The 14815-nt window shown below is 39.9% G+C and overlaps 1 protein-coding gene across 1 annotated transcript in view; it reads left to right on the top strand.

Annotated features, from left to right (window-relative positions):
- Positions 1–11659, top strand: part of MLIP (muscular LMNA-interacting protein) — an 81195-nt gene extending 69536 nt beyond the window's left edge. The window contains exons 6-8 of the mRNA XM_009577331.1: positions 592–960; positions 11471–11542; positions 11639–11659. Coding sequence (XP_009575626.1) covers positions 592–960; positions 11471–11542; positions 11639–11659 — 462 coding nt within the window. The remainder of the gene's footprint in view (positions 1–591; positions 961–11470; positions 11543–11638) is intronic.
- The last annotated feature ends 3156 nt before the right edge of the window (positions 11660–14815 follow it).

The following is a 14815-nucleotide window of genomic DNA, read 5'->3' as shown; positions in this document are numbered from 1 at the left end:
AAAGCGTCTTGAGAAGTTACATACTGGAAGTGGAAACAGCAGAAAATACGAAGAACAATTGTGGTCTGTGCTGAGAAGCTTGAACATACAGTAAAGCTCTCTGACCTCAGATTCTTTGTCTGCTCTCTTCAGAGAATGCCCTGGCTTAAAGGCCTTTGTTTCTTCATTAATATGTATAGGTTTTGTCCCAGATTTGTCTGTCAGACTCCTCTGCGGAGCATTGTCTGGTCCCGTGGATCCCGCGGTCGGGATGCCTTCCCATCGTGTCTGGCGTAGTCTGGTCTGACAGCTCATTCGGCTTGACTGCACCCTCCTTTTCGGTTCCCGCGCCAGCCCCGGGCTCGGGCCATCGTTGTGCTCAGAGTCCCCTGCTGCTCTGCGAGTCACTGGGAAGGCAGTCCCCGCAGCATTGGCTGGCGGGCTGGAAGTGGGGCTCCCTGGGGAGCTGGTTTCTGCTGGGTGCTCATGCCCAAATTCTTAAGTCGCCCTCTGCACTTTTGGTAGCACAGTGCAAGCCAAAATTACTTTGCATTTTGGGAAACACCAATAAAATGCAGCTAACTGGGGTCTTTTTCCTTGTATCTTTTGCAGTCTAACGCAGTCTCTGATGAGCTGGCCTTAAAGAGCGGGGCCAGACAAGACTGTGTGTCCGCCGTCTGTACAGACAGCACCCGAACAGCTTTCCAGTCCCACGAGTGTAACTCGAGCAAAGGAGAAATGCAGGAGAATGACCTTTTCAAGGCTGAGTTTATCCTGATTACGGACTCCGGTGATGAAGATGAAGTAGCCGCTGCCTCGAACAACGTTCATCGGCCTTCCAATGGCTACGGTCCCATCAGCGCTCAGCTGCTGGCCACCTCCCACATTTCCCCTGGCACCGGGGCAGGGAAACCTCCTGGCGATGGGCACGTTCCAGGTGCTGCGCTTTCCCACAGCGCTGCTGATCCGCAAAAACATCAGGTAACCTGCTCTTTAAACTCTAGAGCTAATCTTTGCTTTCTAGAGCTTTCAGGACATGGACGCTGAGTCAGTTTGTAAAGCAGCTTGGCCAATTTGTTCTTTAATCAGCATTTTTATTGGTGATTCCTGTAATGTTTGGACTCTAAGGAGTTGTCCCAACCCTTCTGACTTACAGCCTCTCCCTATGGCTCTGGTGTATAAATGGAGCAGGTAATGCAGATCTATTGTTCTTTCCTTTGAGAGCCGGTCATCCTGACAGCAAGTTAATCAGAAGGTGTTAGATTCCTAGCAAGTCTAAATTGGCTAAGGTCGTTGAAAGCAGTGGAGCCTGTAGATCATTTGAATTATTAGCATCAGACTTCCCAGGCCTATTTTTTTCTCAGCACCTGCTGCAGCCCTTTATGCTAGAGAAAGAAGCTGTAAAAATCCTGTTATTCTGATTGTTAGTTAGCACTGGCTTTGCACAGGTGTAACAAACTAGTGAAGTTGAAATGTCCATTTTGATCTTCATGGGGCACATCTATTGATTTATTGAAATTTTAAATTGTCAATGAGAGAATTGAAAAAAGGGTCTTTGAAATGTTTCATTTTCAAAATGTGTCAATCCAATTTACTGCAGGAAAAGTTAATATCTCTCATCTTGGAAAGAGCACCGGTAGTTTTCAAGGATGTGTATGTAGTGGAAAACTTTACCTTTAGCAACATGCTTCTCACATGGAATAAATTCAGACATTTCCTTTGACCTCAACGGGGTTTCCATCAGTTGAAAATACCGTTCTTCATCGATAATTAAAAAAACCAGTTGAGCGTGGCTACTTTGTCTCTGAAAATGAATAGGGCTTCCTATCTTGTGTTGAAATACTTGTGCTACTCAATTTTTCATCAAATTCAGTGTCAATTTTTGATTGAGGAAATTGTGAATAAGAAATCCAGCCTGGTTTGGGATTTACAGCATTCTGAAATATTCATTTCTTCTGAGAAACTCCCAGTGAAGTTAGTGAGAATTTTACCTGAGGAAGGTGTAAAGGCATAGATAAACCTATGTAGGGGAAGCAGCTTGTAAAAGAATAATTGTCTTAGGGAAATACAAATTTACTTCAGCAATGTTCAGTATGCAGATTCTGCCAGGCTTACTTGGGTGGTTTCTTTAAAAGCTATTACAAAAACTGGGTGGATTTTTTGTAAGACTATGCAGAAAAATTCATATGCTGTAGCTTTCCTCAGCTTTTGATGACTTGACAAGTAAACAGAGATTTGCCTAGTAAAGTAACAGAAAATACAGATTGTACAGGACAAGGAATTAAAGCCTAACTTTACTGTTCACCTGAATGTGAAGAGAAATAGTATGTAGTATGGGTAATGCATATCTCATCATTATTCTTAAGTCACAGTTTTTCAAGACTGTAAGTACTTCCTCAGTCTTAATTTTCTAAATATCTTTAGCTGTCTCTATCTCTTCATAAGAAGAAGATGTTTTTTACAAAGTTGTTTTTCACTGATGTTCTGATTCTTCTTTGGTGTTTCCTGGGGCATCACTCTTTCTGGCTTACTATCTAATGAAATATCATCAGTTCAGAAATGAAGGAAAATTACGAAATTATTAAACAGATGCATTATTTAGTTGTTGGTAGATTTCCTATGTACAAAGGATCCCATATAGGGGCTACCTTGTTGAGGATTATAATGGCTTCATTCCTTTCTGACTCTGTTTAAATGAAAGAAAAAAAAATAAAAGCACTGAAAAAATGGAAGCTTCCATTGTTCTTTGAGGCATAAAGGTCCTGACTGATGTTGGAAAATGCTATGCCATACTGAAAGTCTGAAAAAAAAATCAGTTTAAAAAAATTTTTTTTAAAAAATTCTGGTCTTCTGGTCATATTTGGAAATTTTTGGTGATTGTTTACTGTTTATATATTGTCCTTTTTTTTTTTTTTAATGTTAAAGTGAGTCTAGTTATGTGAAAGAGAGGCAGACTGAGTCCTGCCCTCGGGAGTGCACCCTTTGGGGTGAGGGGAGATGTGTCTGCTCCCCTGAATGCCAGGACATTAACTCAGCTTGAGAAACTTCTTGACTTACTGTGGGAGATAAATAGCCAGAAGGCTTTTTTAACAAGTCAAAGTCACTTGGCATTCCTCTGTCCAGTGCATTTCATCTGGTTTGGCTTTTCCAGACAAATGTGTCAAGAGTCCCTACAAACTCCTGCCATCGCCAGAAAGAATGCACCTTCCTTGTTGGGAGAAACTGGGCTGTTCTGCATGGCATCTATATTAATAGGGTTCCGCTGTGCATATTTAGCCATGTTTAGCATTTTAGGTATAGTTTAGCCTTTTAACTTAGCCTTTTTAAGCCTTTAGTCTTACTCTCCTGTCACAGCTTCTTCCACCACACTTGAAAATTATATGTTTTGTACTTATTTTATTTTGTGATGTATCAATATTATATGATACAATAATAATAACTCCTCTCTCTTATAGGGAAGATATTTGTATTAAAATATAGAATTCATAAGCTGAGCCAAAGCCATGCGCAAGTCGTGTATGTAGAAACTGGATGTTACAATTGTCTTTCATAGAATTGCATAATCTTTTCAGGGTATCAGACAATAGATAAATAGGTGTTCTTATATTTATATGAAGTTGTAGGGATTAGTCAATTTCCCTGCTTTCAAATTGCTCAGTCAAAAGTTAGGTGATAATTTGTAGCCTTTTGGTTTTACAGTTGACTTAGCTCACTATTTCATACTGATATGTTTTATTCATATTGTGTATACCTCAGTTTTTAATTTCAGCATTATAGTAACTTGGAAGATTTTGAAAGGATTTCTTTCTTTAGAAGCATAAAACTGTATAAAATGTTGATAATATACTTGTATGCTCTAATTAATTTAGACAAATCCTAATTAGAATAGACCTAAGAAAAAAGGCACTCATGAAAGAGCTCATTACTGTTTTATTAGTGTATTGTAAGACTGTGCAGAAGGGATAAGGACTCTTACATGCCTGTTTACTGTCAAACGCACTGCTCTGTGAATGACAAGAGAAGTGAAAAACAAACTGGATGTCTGATTTAAGTAGTTCTGAGGAAATTTCTTGTTCTGATAACACAGTGCTGCAGAAGGTGTTGTTTATTGAATGTGAAAATGAGTACTTGACTTGAATCTCATTTACAGAAAGGCTACTTTCCACTGAACTGGTAAAGTGAGATGGGACAATATTGCAATTTTCTCACTTTCCGTTGTGTTTGCACAATGCGAATGACATCACGTGATTCTGGACACTGATGGCACAACTGTCTTGGGTTTTAGCTAAAATGAAAAATACAGTAGCCTTGAACCTTGTTTATGTCAACAAAACTGAGGGCTCATAAAAATAAAGTAACACATAACTTGTCTGCACTCAGTCACCTCCCCTGAGAGCCGTATCCATCAGGCTGTATCCCTGAGTTTAAGACAGCCCAGTGCTTTTAACCCACAGAGCAGTACTAATGGAAACACTGTATGCATGGCCACAGGACTGAAATGTGAGGTGCTTAACAGTTCCACAGGTTCCACCTATATTAACATTTCTGTTTTTCTTTTTTCTCCAGTTAATTTCTACTCTTTCCACCTCTGATCATCTTTCCTCTAAACCACCTGCTGTCCACTTAATTTCTCCAACTAATCAGAAAGTAGTGTGTGGTGCCATGGTTAATCTGAATCAAGCCTCTTCGCTGGAAGACTCCCGTAACAACTGGCAGTCAGCAACTGGGCTTTCTAAGCAAGATTCATCTCTCTACTTTCAGTCTGCTTCCCATAGTTCACCCCCCTCCATGTCTAAAATATCCTCGTCTGAGTCAAATAGTTGTTACTCCACTCCTCGATTGTATGATAACCTACAAACACCAAGTCTCTACACCCCTGGCTGTGTTTGCAAAATGGGAGACTTTACCACATCCTCCATTCCAGCAAAGAGCCCAAGTCTTTCCCCCGATCCTCCACGTTCAGCTGAAACTCAAGGATCTTCAGCTCAGCCTTTATCCCCCATTTCTTCTAAAAGATTGAATGCTTTGTCTCCTGTCCCTGTACATATAATAACACATTCGTTATCTCCTAGCCCTAAACCTTTGTCTCCACCCTCTCTTTCCGGCTCCTCTTCGACCATATGTAGTACAAATGAGCCTTGCACACAAATGTCATCTAGAGGAAATTTAGCAAAGTCAGGAGTCAGATCCCCTCTGCCAACCAGACTGGCCCTCTTAACTGCTATTTTGAGATCAGGCTCTTCTCAGAGGAGACCACTTTCCCCTGCTTCTTGTCCCACGTTTTCTCCTAGCTCCCTTGGTTCCTCAACACTTGCAATAGATCAGAAGTCCAAAACAACTCCCCCAACCCCCAAGAAATCTGTTTCAAGCCCTCCTATAAGGCCAGATTCTCCCAGCAGAGAGGAATATTGGCTTTCAGGATGGGCTCGGCATCTGCCTTTACCCTCCAAGCCTCATCCCACTCCTAGGGCGAGGTCCCTTTCTCCTAAAAAGCACCTTCCAGTTGGAATGCTTTCTCCAGACTCCCGAAGTCCTCTGTCATCCCCTTTCTCCTCCCATAGAAAATCAGTTGCCTCTCCAGGTTTGCAGTCTATGCTGCCTCCTCCTTATGCCCCAGCACCCTCTTCCCTTGCACACCCTACCTCTCCTTCTCCAGAAGGTCTGCGGTATGCTGCTTCCAGGTCCCGGGCACCTCAGAAGTCTCAGAGAGTACACACTTACTCACCCATCTTTACCTGCCGGTCATATCCTTTGCTTTCTTCTACCAGTCTTAGTGGCGTATTCTCCCCCACCCTAGAAAAACACTCATCTACTTCCCCAAGTCTTTTGCATTCAGCTTCTAGATCTAAATCAGATTCATCCCAAATGTCTGTTCAGGAGATGAGCGCCTCCTCTCCTACCCCCTCAAGTGTCTCAAAGCAGTGGTCTCTCTCACGGCCTCGTTCTACACCACTGGTTCCACAAACTGGTAATATTAATTCCCATCCACTGCAGCTTAATTCTTCAGTGGTGCACACAAATTACAGGTCTAATTCCTCTCCAAGACCTGAGCAATCTGCCACCTCACCAGTGTTAAAGTGCAGATCTCCTGTCTCAGACAAGTCACCAGGCACACTGCCATCAAGACCCAGAGAGCTGACTTCAGCACAATCTTTTTCCCTGCCTCCTGACCATGAAAACATCAAACCCAAGGTATTCTTGGTGCATGCTTATTTTCTAATAGTTCTTTGTCCCTGTAGAAAAAAAACACATCTGTGTTGCACAATGCTAGTAAAAGAAATGAGCTGTGGAAAAAAAATTTTAAAAGGAACTGTTTTTGTATTGATAGTGAAGATAGCAAAGACTAAATCTTACCATATCAAATTGCTAGCAATGTGTTCTGTAGTATGGGGCAAGATGCTGTAGGAATCCTTTAGCATAAAAATAAAACACTTTATTCATGAGCGGGAGGAGATACTACTGAAGATGGATTTGTGTTCAGTGGCTCTGATATACGTTTGGTGCACTTATTTTTGAAGCTCACTTAAAACACTGATGTGTCAAAAATAAACCATAAAGCATGTTCTATACACTCCATGCTAACGTAAATCCACATGTGTTCCCACTGAAAGTAATAGAAGTATGGTGACCTTTGGTGCAGGGCTGAGCTAGGAGCAGCTTAATCTGATTGATGTGTACTAGCTGTTCCAGTGACAGCCGATTCCCAAGCACCCCATCCCGCCTGTCCCTCCTGCTCCCCAGGAGGCTGTACTCACCCCAGCCATTCTGCGCCTCTCTGGGACCAGCCCAGAGGCACGGCTGAGCTCAGCCTGAGCAAGGACTATGGGGCAAAGAGCCAGAAAGGGAAGACAAGGACAGTCTCCCACTTCTTCCCTTTCTTTGATACTTCTCTCATCTAGACAGAGGGTGAGGGGAAAAAAAAAGCCAAGCTTCCTACAGCATGGGCTACTGCAAATACGAAAGTCTCACACTCGACAGATCAGCCACGCTCCTGCTGCTTGTCATCCACCCAAAGGCGGGAGAGTCCCAGCAGAGTGAGAATCAGCAATGATGGCGATTGCTGCAGGAGGGCTTGGGAACCAGTCACACTTTAAACCTAAAGATAAATCTCAGGAATGTGAAGGGGAAGGAAAGGAAAGCTGATCAAAAAACATGCAGCAGGTAGGTGAAAACAAAAGGAACTGCTATGTAAAAAGGAAGAGCTGGTGGCAGACGACATCAGAGCTGCAGAAGGCTTTCAGCCTCTTTATCTTATCCTTGCACTCCGTGATTTCTTTGTGGCTCCTTTTGCTGATATCTGAGCTCTGCCCATCACAGAAAGGCTATCATAGTTTATTGATTTATTTGTTCACAGCACAAAATTACAGCCTGGTCTGCCAGATCAAGTAGTGTCAGATGTGTTCCTAACAGCTTGGCCATGGCAGGGGTGACTTGAACTGCTTGGAAAATGTTAATTGAAAATGAGAGGTTTAAATCAGCACAAAGTAGCATGTCATGAATGGTTCTTTTAAAAACCAAACAACCCGAAAGGAACCATTGTGCCAAGCATAGCTGTATAGTGTCGCTACACCCTGTCAGTTTTACTTAATGAAACAAAAAGAGAAATGAAATTGTAGAAATTCCAATAAAAAAGCCCCCGAGACAGAACTGGAAGGCATGGCTGAGCCTGCAAATTGCAAAGCAGTTGGGGTTTCTGCTAGTTGGTGCAATGAGCACCGTGAGAGTCTCTGGCAGTAAGGAAATTCTCTGTGTGTGACACAGACCTATTGCCTGGGTTTATATTTGCAGAGGTTATTACACCCTTTCTGTCCTCCCTACTGTCCCTTTTCCTGATAATTCTGGTTTACCATGCGATACAGTGGCACTTTTAAAACTGCCCCACCACCCCATTGAGACTGGGAGAGTGTGCACCAGTTTAACAGACTTGGACCATTAGTCTGGTGCAATTTTTAATCATGCAGACAAAGCTGGCTCCGTTGGCGATGTGGAAGATCTGAAATCTCTAAATCACATGCAGCTGGGTGTTCAGAGCAGGAAAGGTCTCTTGTGGCTTTAAAATGTCAGGCTGAGACTTCATGTACGGTTAATAATAGTGTGCATTCAACTTCCCCCTTTCCTCCTGCTTTCACTTAATAATAGTTAGTACCTAGTTTTCTGCATAGCTCAATGAACTTTGCTGATGTGTTAATGGTACCAGGCTCTCTGATAACACTCTAGCCTCAAATCTCAGTATATTTCCAGAGAAAAATGGAAAAGATTGAGGAGAGACAACATTAACATCCTAAGCAGCAATTAGGGCTCTTTAGTATACCAATCAGCTCAACTTTAGAACTAGACAAAAGGCAGGTTGCTCCATCTGATGCCTGTTGATGCATGACAAAATTTTTGCACATATGAATGTGCTAAGTGAATATCAAGGGAAAAGCACAGCATCGAGAAGTGCTTGACTTTGGCATGTGTCATTTTGCAACCTTAGTGTTCCACCACTGTTGAAGCAATGTTAAGACACGTATTAAACCAACACCTATCAAACCAGAATTTTGACATTAGATATCTCTTTTGGTATTCACATCAAACTGTTTCATTAGCATGATATCAAAACAATTATGCAAAAAGGATTCTTTAATGGAGAGCTTTTATATGTCTATGCCAATGCATGCACCAATCCATGCAAATCAAAGAATAACCTATGAACTTATTTAACTGATTGCATTTGTATATATAAACCCATGTGCTTTCCCATGCTTTATATATTTATCTTTATGTTCGCCAATGATTTAAAAATATGACTGTTTTGCAAAGCGAATATAAACGTAAATCCACAGATCAGTGTGAAGCGTGAACTGTGGGTGACCACAGGAAATAAAAGCCCTCTCCCTGGACTTTGCAGACACTGTAATAGTGTCCTCGTGGACCTAAAATAGCAAAATGAACAGTAAGATGGAGTGGAGACAGATAAAATTGCTGATTCTGCAGGAACAGATTAGAATAAAAACTTCTGGCTGTTGTTTGAGAACTCTTTGCAGTGGTTTCATGGGGTATCATTCCTACATATGCTTTGATTTTTCCTATTTGAATGAAGTGCTGGAATGCATGTAGATCTACCCAAAACAGCTGGGGAACAAACTAACTGTAGCAACACGGAGCTCAGCACAGCTGCAAAACCTACCACAAAGCAGGAAAGATCACTCGTGAGGAGCTCTACACTCTCTGTATTTAGGCATTGAAGAATAATTTTAAGTAATGCAAACTAATGTGTCAGGAAACATATTCATATAGACGAGAAACTGAATTAAAGACTTTCCACTCATCTCAGACACTGTGACAATAGCACATTGCTCACAGGTTCTACAGTATCTGGAAGGGATAAAGCACGTTAAAGCAGTATAGAAACTTTTACATTTGAACAGTCTGATATGTCTTTGTTTAGTTCATATAACACTACAACTAACTTCAAAGTGGTCACAGTATTCTCATCATATAGATGCCCATCTCATCATATGTAAAAGCCCATGGGCTGGTGAAGACATTTACATATTCAATTATAGAATTTTCTTGATTGAATATCAATTATAAGCAAACAAGGATACATTTTGTGGATATGCCAATTTTAATATTTGGAATTTTGGTCTTCCATCCTACTTCAGTGTGCAGTATTTTATGTCTTATCTGCATATAGATTTTGTATATACAAAAATATATATATACATGAACCTACACAGAGGTATAGCAGAGTGTTGCTGTCTAAATGTTCACAGGGCAGGATTCAACTCACATGACTTCTGACATTTGAAAATTAGATATCCAAGCACAACTTGGGCAATTCTATTATAGCTAATGAAGAGAATATGGTGTATTTACAGGATGATATTATTTTACCTTTCCAGGTGCCTATTTTGTGATGAGATGAATTACCCTGTAGAAATGTCTATGAGTATAAAAGGCATTAGTTTTGACTGAACCACCTAAATGGTAGACATCCAAGTTAGAATCACTAAATCTCACATAAATTACTACCCCTCCCCCCCCAAAAAAGAAAAAAAAGTGTATTTCCAGCATTTGCATTCATCTGCTTTGTCAGACTGTTCATTCAATATCATTATTGTGATTATTGACTTCTTGAATGTCTGTCAGTCTCCAACTTATGACTAAGAAGTATGAGTAAATTCAAAAGCAAACATAACATTATGTGTAGAAAAAATTAAAAGGTGGTGTCCCACAATATTTCAAGAGACGTGCAAGGATTATATAAGTTTCTCTTATCTGAATTAAAATTTTGGCACCTCTGCTTTCATCAAGACTTTTATTAGATATAAAGAAAATAAAAAAGTGACAAAAGAATGACCCAAAGTACAGCATGCTGCTCAGCATCTTGTCTCATAATCACCAGTATTCACTGTTGCAGACATCAGTACATTAAAAAACCTGAACTGATTAACAAGTAACTTTATTTCTGGGTGAGTATTACAGAAATAATTAATCAATAACTTAAACCTCTATTATTGTGTGAATTTATGATCTTTTATTAGCATGTTGCTGAAAAGGGAACTATGTAGCGAATCCCTATTTAATTGTTTAAAAAAAAAAATTCCAGCAGTCATGTGATTAAGAATCCTAGCTCTTGAACTCATGTAAGTATAGAAGAATTTCATCAACCATTTAAAAATTGCTGAATTCAACCTCCATAATTGCAAAGAACATGTAGAAAGTATGGTTTCTAAAGAGTTAAAGATAACTGGGCAAGCTAATATAGTCTAAAATATAAATTGTTTAAAAATAATAATTTTTAAGGTTGATCTTAGAATTTTTGTACCCAAAAGCATTTTGTATGGTTTAGTTTGTCAGTTCTGTATGCTTGGTTAGAGTGTGAAAGTTCCTATACTTGTTTTGAAATATTTGTTTGGGTGGTAGAGTTACTTATTCATGATGAGATGAAAAGCTGTGACATGACTTCAGTGATCTATCCACTCATGCAAGTAATTCAGCATTTAAGGATCCTAATCAGTTTCATTAAAGCCAATCACAGAAATCCCTCAGACTTAGTGGTCCAGGATCACACCAGACAGCAGCAGCTGTTGAGGTGCATGTAGTGGCAGAAGCAGCGGTGCATTATCATATCAAATCACACGCAAACTTGGAAAAACTCACAGCCTCTCCTGATATTCATTTAAGGATAGTAGTCAGCAGAAAGTGGTAAAAATCACTTTGGAAGTTATAAGCTCATACAGGGAATTCCCTTTGTCCTACTTCATTCCTAAAACCAAAAGATGTACGTTATAGTCCTTTAAAATCCTAATAGAAACACTAGATTTTCTTTAAGAAATAGCTTTCCTAGGTAATACATAAGCATTGTATTGTTGCAACGTGTCTGCAAGACAATTGGAATCATCTTTCATTCTGTCATACCTTTCCTCTTTCTTCCCTCTCTCTCTCCCTCTCCCTCTTCTACCCTGTTTTACTTCTCTTCCTGCTTTCTGGTTTACCCTTTTAGCAGTACAAGATCAAGACAAGCTACAAGGCATTTGCAGCAATCCCTACAAACACATTACTTATGGAACAGAAGGTTAGTGTTTGCTCAAAGACATGGGAATTGCATTGTATATTTGAGACCATTCAACTTTATGTACATATTCTGACATTTCTGTGGGGCATATTGCAGAACATAAGCTCTGGAAACTGACTGCTCAGGATTGTAATTCCAACCATTTTTCAGGGTCAACCACTTTCCACTGAAGATCAAAGCCTTCACTAATCTGAATTTCTACAAATAAATTTACTGTGAAAAAAAAAAGTGTCCTAAAGGAATTGCCATTTATGGCAACATCTTAAAGTCTGTTTTGTTATTGGAAAGTGTCTGGAGCACTGCTGTTCTGGGACCTACCAGTCAGTAGGTCTTGGTCAGTTAATGATTATTCAGTGACTATGCTTATACTAGTGAATTTAATATCCCAAGATAGGCAAATTTGACCAGAAATATTGTAGGACACCACCTTTTAAACCGTGAGAATGGTCCTGGCCATTGCACTGGCCTCTGTTAACTACCAGTCTCCCAAACAACTTCCCTGAGCACTTCAGGAGTTAGCATGGGCCAGGGGGCTGTTCCCAGTACGTAGTTTGGGTTAACAATCCTTTTCTGTAGGGTGGGATGATACATCCAAAGAACAGTCTTTAGTGCATTTATTTACTACCAAAGACACAGTCAACAAAGGCTGGGTTGTATAGTCCTCATTTAGATAATGCAACTTTGGAAGTCAATTGAAAATTTAAATTTTGCATGAAGGGTTCAAAGTAGCCACCAATGTCTATTTTTAGATTTTTTTTTTCCCAATTTAGTTTTGCACAAAAGAATAGCCCACTAAATTTAACAAAAATTTTCTATGATGAGCAATGAGCTAAGTGTCTTATATGTTTAAAGACATGCTTAATCACTCTGACATCCAGTTTATAGCTTTATCAGGAAAATCTTTCTGTTCAGGACCTAGTTCAGGAACTTAGCCTCTGATTAATTTATGTAAGATTAAGCTTTTCTAACTACATATTTAAATATATATTCACATACACAGTTCAGTTGATTTCACTAGAAGTTTGCAGAGCCTAAAGACATTGGAGAGGGTGAACTTAACTGTGTAAAAATTTTGAAGATGATAATTTTGTCCTTGAAATTGTGATCCTTGAATTGTTATCAGTTAACTGTTATAAATAAGATTTTTTCTTCCAAAAAAGGGACATTCCTTTCTTTTCCAATGTTCTTTTAATCTTGAATTATTTTTTTAATTATTTGCATAAAACCTGATCCTTCCCTTACTTAAATCTTGAAAGTACTAATGAAGGTTGTGTCTGCTTTAGCATACAATGTGGTCCAATAGAAATGGCTCTATAGAGGAAAGTAGCTGATGCAGGGGATCCTACACCCCTACAGAACGTACTTTGGGAGGGTTTTGTGGGCAGAGTGCCTGTTAGTGGCTGGAAGCATTTGGTGGGCTCCTGAAGTGCCATTTCATGGCTAACTTCACCTGAAAGGCATCCAGTTTGTGCACTCTAGGACTGTACCACTCTGCAAACCAAGCCAGGTGGGTGACTTGGAGCAGGGTATTTACTCTAAGAGCACATTCCTGATGTGAACTAGTGGGTTAATGTCAGCCACCTGATTGCACTTTTTCAGAAGAAGGGGGATTTCTTTTGATGGTCTCGCTGATGCTCTCCAGGGCATTGACTCGCAACCTGCATGTTACTTATCCCCAATACATAAAGCTGAATTGTACAACCTAATGCAAATATCTGTAGAAAAAGTAATGACTCAAAAGATATCTGTGTTTAGATAGACTTTTGGTTATCCACCACTTCATTGAAAATGCCAGCCTTGGTGTACCCTTCAGTAGCGAAAGCACAGTCACGTAAAACTAGAAAGAAATCAATTTTCTGCTACAGGATTTGCCTTCAGGAGAGGCTCTTGACTAATTTACTTTGTAAACTGTATGTTTCAGCATGGCCTGACTACATGCTTTCTCTCGTCTTGGGAATTATGGATAATAATCTCCTATGGATCTGTACCAGCAGCTAATTACAGTGCTCCTAAGCTAGTCCTGTTGTGTTAGCTGACATGTATTTAGAGTATGGCTTTTAAAGGAAGCACGAAGGAGTCACGTGGCACACACAGGCCCCATTGTACCAAGCCCTAACATCCAAGTATTCTCCTCAAAAATATTCGGGAGGGAACCAGGAAGGAACTTATGCTACATGGTAGCACAATGACAGTAATTATGTTGCTCCCATTTTATGAAATGCATTTTAGGCATTGGATTAAAAAGAGAGAGATTCAAGACAATAAGATTGTAACTACATAAGTGATGTTTTATTAACATTAAAATAATGGTTATGTGGAGAAGAAGGTTTTGAGTGGCTTTTTTTTTTGCAAGGAAGGAATGCACATAATACCTTCAAGGCACAGATATTACTGAGCTGAATGCATGATTAGGAATACATCATCTGCCTAAAGTGCTAAAAAAGTGTTTTGCTATGCGACTGAACTCGAAATGCACATTCTCAGAAATCAACTTTTTCCACTGTGTAAGTAATTATATTACTTAATTTGAGTGGCCATGAGAAATAAGATTAATCAGAACTGTGATGTGGGTGATCCTAGTGACAATTCATATGCAGTGTTAATTAGATCCCACGATAGAAAACTGCCATTAGTATGTCATGTAAGGTAATGTCATGTAGAGTTTTCTGCCTCTAAATTGTCTCTATATGTCAAACTTTCTTTCTGAAGTCAATTTTTCTTTTATGTGTGTGTAGATGCTTTAATTTCAGACAACATTTTTCAACTTCTTCTTATGAAACCATTAGGCTATCATCATCTTAATGTTTTTTCTAGAACATGTTCTTCTTATCCTCCAATACTCTTACTCAAAGCAAGTTGTTCAAATCTGTGCTCATTAGTAGAGAAGGAAAGGCTTATTGACTATATATGTATATATACTTTGGCAACCCCAGAAGTGGCTTAATCTCATCAAATCTCTTAACTGGCATGCTTTCCAGCTGTTTGAGTTTGTATGAACCTGACGTTCCTCATATCACCTGTGCTCTGCTCAGAAAAAGCCCAAACCAGGATATCTCTTGGAAGATTGGGCTGTATCTTTCTTCACAACCAGAAGAACAAAAACTTGTATTTAAGGGACTTATCCTCAGCATTGTCAGGCTCTGTCAGGGAGCAGCAAGAACATGCTGCTCCGCAGGAAAGGTGAACCGGGAGCCGGGATGACAGCAAGGCTGGCAGGACAGTGTCTTCACCAACATTGGCACAGCTCCACAATGCCTAAGCAAGGAGAGCAGA

The sequence above is a fragment of the Fulmarus glacialis genome, unplaced genomic scaffold, assembly GCF_000690835.1.
Source record: "Fulmarus glacialis isolate BGI_N327 unplaced genomic scaffold, ASM69083v1 scaffold3435, whole genome shotgun sequence".
Taxonomy (NCBI): domain Eukaryota; kingdom Metazoa; phylum Chordata; class Aves; order Procellariiformes; family Procellariidae; genus Fulmarus; species Fulmarus glacialis.
This window is presented reverse-complemented; position numbering and strand designations above follow the sequence as displayed.